At 36.6% G+C, this 7,348-nt stretch overlaps 1 protein-coding gene across 5 annotated transcripts; it reads left to right on the top strand.

The window, feature by feature from the left end:
- The first annotated feature begins 1,287 nt into the window (after nucleotides 1-1,287).
- Nucleotides 1,288-7,014, top strand: LOC149225168 (large ribosomal subunit protein uL11m-like). 5 transcript variants are annotated; one of them, XM_089376963.1, is made up of 4 exons: nucleotides 1,552-1,687; nucleotides 4,443-5,826; nucleotides 5,985-6,126; nucleotides 6,254-7,014. In XM_089376963.1, the coding sequence occupies exons 2-4, from the start codon at nucleotides 4,473-4,475 to the stop codon at nucleotides 6,708-6,710; spliced, it is 1,953 nt and encodes a 650-aa protein (XP_089233089.1). In that variant the 5' UTR covers nucleotides 1,552-1,687; nucleotides 4,443-4,472; the 3' UTR covers nucleotides 6,711-7,014. The 5 variants fall into 5 exon arrangements, with proteins under 5 accessions (XP_089233090.1, XP_089233092.1, XP_089233093.1 ...); XM_089376964.1 differs by lacking the exon at nucleotides 4,443-5,826 and having other exon boundaries at nucleotides 1,288-1,687; XM_089376966.1 differs by lacking the exons at nucleotides 4,443-5,826; nucleotides 5,985-6,126; nucleotides 6,254-7,014 and adding exons at nucleotides 1,881-1,951; nucleotides 2,069-3,004 and having other exon boundaries at nucleotides 1,550-1,687.
- Nucleotides 7,015-7,348: the final 334 nt, after the last annotated feature.

The raw sequence follows: 7,348 nt of genomic DNA, 5'->3' as shown, positions 1-7,348 counted from the left end.
TATGTCTAAACTAAGTTGTTATGAACATCTAATAAAATAAGCTACATTAGTGAAGAATACCACGGGCAAAAACATGTGTATAAAAAACTTGAAGCCCACAAACCTCCATTTTATTTAACTATTAATCATTATTATTATTATTATATTTTTTATTGAAGAGAGTTTTTCCGAAAATCACATTAAAATTCATTTGTCTATGCGTTTCGAACCAGCAAGTGTGGTTCATCGTCACGACAAGATTTATCTTATCTTATTTCACCATTAGAGAAGAATACCATGAACAAAACCATTAGTTGTGAATACCAAGAGCCCATAATCCTCCTTCCATAAATTAATTATTTTATCTTATTAATTATTTTATTTTATTTAAGAAGAATACTATGGAAAAAGCACGGGTTGTGTAAATTTGAGTCCAAAAACTTTTATGGATAAATTTACTATTTTATTATACCTACAGCACACATGGTATTAGGCATTCAATTTTGTCTTTGACCAAAAATTTATACTGCTTATCTATAGTTTAACATTAGGAATTCAATTTTTGTTATTTTTAATTATTATTTAAATTTATTTATTTGTAAGGTGATTGGTGAGGTTTTATTATGCTTGTTGTTTACTAACTTTTATTTCTATTAGTTACTAATTTTTTGTTTTTCGTTTTTTTTATTATTTCTATTTTCATGAATTATATTTCTTTCTCCATATTTTCTATTTAAGATGACTTATTATTATAATAAAAACATATTTTAATAAATTTAATTATAAAAGATAATATATATTAATAAAAAAAAAATACATAAATATAAAAAATAAGTGTATATATATTAATATAAACAATATCAATTAATCATAATCTTAGTTTTTGGTGATAGCATTCAACAATACACTGATTTAATAATTATTTTATTTTTGTAATATTTTTTGTTTTTAATTCATTAAATTATAATTAAACTAAGCTGAAAATACTAATTACTATATAACTCGTTAATTATTATTTTTTTAATGCAATTTAAAAAATCAAAATATTTACCAACATATATATACTCATGAATAAAAAATAAAAAAAATATTAACATATTTAACCCATACACATAACATCTCATCATCTAATCTAAGCTCATACAAACCTAACGCACACCTATCTAATTTCTACACCTACAATAAGGTAAAGTAACTGCAACATTAGAGAAATGGTTTTAAATGACAAAGTTATGCCCTAAATATTAACTCTTTATGCTAAATCTGCATTACTAAAACTTTGTTTTCCTAATCTATTTATTGTGTAAAGCTGGTTTGGTTTCTGTTTACCGCGAGGTCTCATGAAAGCTGGTTTCTATTTACCGCGAGGTCTCATGGAAGTCATTAAAAACCATTTCATTTCATTGAAAGTAGCCACATGATGGTATTTGTGTGACGCCATGATGGTATTTGTGCGATGCTAAATGCCCAAACGCGATCACTCATTTTAGTTTCAACGGCACCCTGATGGTATTTGTGATGCTAAAACCCCAAACGATATTCAATATTTGTGATGCTAAACCCCAAACGCTTCAATTCAGCTTGAACCCTAAGTCAGCCTCGGCAGAATCAATCAGTTACAGCAAAGCATCTGTTATTAGAGGAATCAAGCCCACGAGGTTGCCATTGACATTGCAGGACGACGAGGATCCTCTGCTTCCTCGCCCAAGTGAGTTGACCTTGATACCATTTTTCATAACTTCTTTTGTGTGAGTTGACCTTGATACCATTTTTCATAACTTCTTTTGCATTTGTGATCCGTTCTGGACATAAATAATAGTTTAATATAGATTGTAGAGTGTTTGCTGCTCTTTGTTTCTAGTTTTTGTTTACAGAAATCATCCCTTTTTTTTTGTCCCCAGGGGGGTATCGACGCTAACGAAAAATCGCCCAGTTTTTGACCCTAGGGGAAGAGTAGCTCGGGGATTGTCAGGTAAAACTTATTCAGGAATTTCGTAATAGTCGATCTTGGACTAGTTGTGGTAAAGCTCCGACTGATCTACTGCTGAACCACTGTCGAATTGACGGTTTATAATGTCTAAATTAGAAGCGATTTTGACGAGGCGGCCAGTGGCGGCCACCATCAGAATGGTAGTGCCGGCGGGGCAGGCCAGACCGGCGCCTCCCGTTGGGCCTGCGCTAGGTCAGTATCGCCTAAACCTTATGACATTTTGCAAAGAGTTTAATGCTCGCACTCAGCAGTACAAGCCCGAGACACCCATGTCCGTACTCCTTACTGCTTACAAAGACAACACGTTTGAATTCATAGTCAAGACCCCCTCCGTCGCATGGTATTTGAAGAAGGCCGCAGGAATTGAGTCAGGCAGCGGAAAACCCGGTCACCAGGTTGTAGCCACACTAAGCCTCAAACACATCTATGAAATTGCAAAGGTTAAGCAATCCGATCCTTATTGTCAATATATGCCGCTGGAATCAATCTGCAAGTCGATAATTAGTACAACCAGGACTATGGGGATTGAGGTTAAGAAAGAGTTAGATTAATTGATTCCTCAATTTGTTACTTCAAGCTTAGTCGTGGGGTTACAATACCATTTTTGGGTTTTTGATGCGGGATAATGTGATTATTATGTCCCTGCCAAAGCTCAAAAACTGATACTCAGAGGGCTAATAGATGAAGCCAGATGTTTTGACTGTCTGTTTCATTGAATACTCGTGTTTTTAGTGATTATTGAAGTGGCATATGTCATCGAGGACATTTGTTTTTTAACCAATAGCAGTGTGACTGTTCTTGAGGACGTTTCAGCTCCACATTGTGATGCAATTTTAGGCAGCTACATTGATTAAAATTTTGATTGCATGTACGTTTGAATGCAAAGTGGATTTATGTCGTAGTTAGAATTTAATCCATATTCAATGAGACCCAATCTCAGTGAATAATTTCATACATGAATCCTGTATTTAGCATTTACCTTTCTATTAAAACATTTTAAAATAAAGAAACGAAACATGAAGACAATAAAGGCAAGTAGTTGTAAGTTCCCGTGTTGTCTGTATTCTAGCTTCTTCTAGTAAATTATATGCTCGATTACTAATTTCGGCTAAATATACAATGACATAATGATCTGAGGAGAGGATTTGCGATGTGAAGAACCTCTTCTGCTGTGCAATTACTTTTTGTGCAAAATTCGAAGCAGGTGACAACCTCCTGCATGTTTTTTCAGCACAAAACAGTTGCTAGAAGTGCTATGACATTAATCCAACACTATGTTTATAAACCGGTTCATACTAATGGACACAGGATGTGTAAAATGTATTCTTTAACAAAAATTTTTCTTTGTCGGCTGGTTTAAAGCTTACAGCCTTACTCCTATCTTGAAGAAAGGGTACTTGCTTCCCTTTCACTTCATAGGTATATGAAAACCCAGTTTTGTAAGCACCCATAACCATGAATATTATACCAACTCCCTATGGTTAGTGCATCAATAATGTAAGTGTAACACTCATCCATGTGGCAGTCATAAGGCATTTAGGTAAGGTTTTACTAACACTGGCATCCCAGACCATTAAGATCTATCCATGGCCTCAAAATGATGTATTGACCAGTGTTGATAATATCGCCAAAATATCAGCGATATTCGTAAATATCGCGATATTTTCGGCGAGCCGAAATATCGCCGATATTTCGGCAAAATATCGTGCAACGACCTAATTTATCGCCGGGAGACAGTAGAAAATCGCCGCGCGGGTTATAAAATTCGGATTTTGGTTTTTTATGAATCATTTTCATTTCTGATTGCTGGAGAAGGAAGGAGAGAGCTATGTGCTTGCTGCCAAGGAGGGTTTGAGCGTTCCATAGCTATTATCGCCACCAACAACGAAGATTTCATTGATCTAAGCTTCAAGAACAGTGAGACAATTTCATTTCTTCCATTAATAGGTATGTTCAAATAAACCCCTATTTTAATGAATTTTTTGTTAGTTTTAGGATTGTTCTTGCTTGCCTATTTGCCTACAATCATTTTGCTTGATTTTTTTTCCATTTGAAAAGATTTTCATGCCCATGAGCAAATGCAAGGGTTTTAAGTTTTTAAGTTTTCAAGTTTTCTCCATATTTGGAGAGCAAACTCCATTTTTTTTGAGTTCATAGCTGCAGAGGCTATTTATTAATTTTATTATATATTAGGGGTTCATCTCTATAAAATTTCTTCACCTTAGAAATTAGTTTCTTATTGTGCAATGTGAAGTTGTGAATAGTGAGGTAGGTTTACCGTTTGCCTATTTCTAAAAGTAAAATCTATGTATGAATTTATGAAATTTCAAATGAATTTATAAATTTTCAATTTTCAATTCACCTTGCAAAATTGCAAATAATGTAGCAAAAAAACTCTTTTGTAAAATGATGTGGTTATTACTATTAGTATTACTTATTAAGTTACTAATTCCAATTTTTTTTGGTGCCCTAGGTTTGAGTTAGCCCACTACAAAATACAAATATGCCAAAAGCCTTGGACCCATTTTGGGAGTATGGGAACTCTGATGGTGGGACAAATCGTGCATATCTTAAAAAGAAGGAGAAGCAAGAAGCAGATAGAGTCATGGGGAGGTGTATTTTCTGGAGTGACTTACCTCTCAGCATCACCAAAACCAATCCATTTTGGCAGCCAATGTGTGATGCTATTGCTGTTGTGGGCCCAGGGTACAAAAGTGCCACATATGAGGAGTTGCGAGGGACAATTCTTCAAGCAGAAAAGCAGGACATCAACTCTAGATTGGCGGAGTTGAAAAAGACATGGGAAGTTACTGGATGCACAGTGATGTCTGATGGTTGGACAGATAGGAAGGGTAGGACCCTTCTAAATTTCTTGGTACATTGTCCTAAAGGTACCATGTTTATCAAATCGTTGGATGCATCAGAATATATCAAAGATGCAGCAACGATATGTGAGTTGTTAGATGGGTTCATTCGGGAGATTGGTATGCAGAATGTGGTGCAAGTCATAACAGAGAATGCAGCTAATTATGTGTCTGCCGGCAAAATGCTTATGGAGAGGCATCCCACATTGTTTTGGACTCCGTGTGCAGCACATTGTCTCGATTTGTTGCTTGAGGATATGGGGAAACTCTCCTTCATCAAGGAGGCGGTTGATATGGCTAGGAGCATCCCCAAGTTTATTTATAACCATGCTTTTGTTCTTAGCCTCATGAGGAGGTTCACTAGAAACAAGGAGTTGCGGCGTCCTGCCATCACATGTTTTGCCACAAACTTTATTACTCTTCAGTCTTTGCTTCGATGTCAGTTCGAGTTGAAGCAAATGTTTGTGTCTGATGATTGGCGTAATTGTAGATACAACAGGAGACAAGACGGGAAAGCCATTGCAAAAATGGTGTACTCTGAGACATTTTGGCATGGAGTAGAAGAAGCATGTGCAGTTAGTGAACCTATAGTAAAGGTTCTCAGATTGGTGGATGGGGAGAAGCCTGCAATGGCTTATTTGTATGAGGGCATGGATAGGGCCAAGGAGGCCATTCGTTCTTATTATGCAGACAAGGGTTCTGTTGGCCTTGATAGGCAGATGATGTTATGGGATGTGATTGATAGTCGGTGGACAGGGATGCTTCATCGACCCATTCATGCAGCAGCACTCTTCCTCAACCCCGCATTTTCATACAAATGCAACTTTGATTTTGATGGCGAGGTGATGGAAGGGCTCCATTCTTGTATTCAGAGGATGGTACCTGATCCTGAGCTTCGTACCAAAATCAATCGCGAGATACAGTCTTATCGGGATTGTGTTGGCCTATTTGGCTTTGATGATGTTATTAGGGAAAGGACCCTCTTGATGCCACGTAAGTGACAAGTCATCACTCATTAGAAATTAGAATTTTCAATTTACAATTTCCTTACTTATAATTCTATTTTTTAAAAATTCAATTATGTAACCTTTATTTGAAAGTTTAATTATGTTTTAAGTTTTTGAATTTTTTATTTCTTTATTTTGTTGTAGATATTTGGTGGCGAAGCTATGGTGCAAGGGCACCAAATTTGCAGAAATTGGCCATACGAATCTTGAGTCAAACATGTAGCTCTTCAGGGTGTGAGCGCAATTGGAGTGTATTTGAGAAAATACACGCAAAAAAGCGCAACAGGTATAACTTTGAGCTCAAGCCTTCAGTTGAGCAATTACACTTAATTTAATTTTTAATTTTTAATTTATGACCTTCAAGTGTCAAGAGTCAAGAGTCAAGACTCGTTACTTTTTTGACACTCTTATAGGTTGGAGTTCGAACGCCTCAACGATTTGGTCTATGTGCATTACAACATCCGACTTCGAGTGAGACAAATAGAATCACCAATGGATCTAGATGCCATTTCCTTAGACGATATTGATGTATTGTCTCCGTGGAGGGTGGAGTCTGAGGAGCCCATCTTGGAGGAGTCACCTTCATGGTTAGAGCCAGTGGCAGATGATCCATTAGAACAGGGGCAGCAAGAGGAGGACTCAGAGTCGGAGGAGCAGCAGCACTTAGAGGAGGAGGAGGAGGAGGAGGAGGACACCGCGGGAGCATCAACATCAACACCATTTGCTATAGATATAGGAGAGCATAGGCCCATACCTAGCACTCATTATTTGACATTAGGTGCAGAGGTAGGGTCAGGGCCTTCTACTACTAGGGGCAGGCCTGGCAAACAGCCCATCATGTTTTCCCGTAAAAGGGGGAGAGGGCAGTGATTTTAGATATATAGCTGCTAGTTTTATTTGTTATGCTACATATAACTCATGATGATGAGATACTTTTATATATGTGATGTTATTTTGTATTGGTTCTCCACATTTGAGTCCTTGAATGGACAATGGTCGGGCATCAACAGGATTTGGTATCGCCTTTGATGTATCATTTCTATTTGATATCATGATGATGATGATGATGATGATGGTTAACGTCCACTGAGACCAAATTGGTCTATCGGACCTACAATTTTCTTAATTTTTACTTGTTTGGCTCCTCGTCTTTCTTGGCGAGATTGGTGTTGTAGCTTTCTTTCTTTTCTCTACGGTCTTCCAACTTCCTTTGTCTTGCATCTCAGTGTTTTCTTCATATTTATGTGCCAATGTGTTTATTTCATGTTGTTATTGCTTTATATGTTTAAAAATCTGAAAAAAAATGAATATATTATGCATTTTTTATGCTTGCTGATATTTGCCGATAAGATATTTTTTGGACCCTCGCCGATATTTTCCCGATACCGATATTATCAACACTGGTATTGACTCTACTCAATAGAACACTTGTCATTTCTCTCTCCCACAATCATCCTCAGAGACCTTTCTCTTCATTCTGAATGAGAAATCAATCAACAAGTCACCAT

This window comes from Pinus tabuliformis, chromosome J, assembly GCF_031772625.1.
Source record: "Pinus tabuliformis cultivar Carrire ecotype Pingquan chromosome J, CPIR1, whole genome shotgun sequence".
NCBI lineage: Eukaryota > Viridiplantae > Streptophyta > Pinopsida > Pinales > Pinaceae > Pinus > Pinus tabuliformis.
This window is presented reverse-complemented; position numbering and strand designations above follow the sequence as displayed.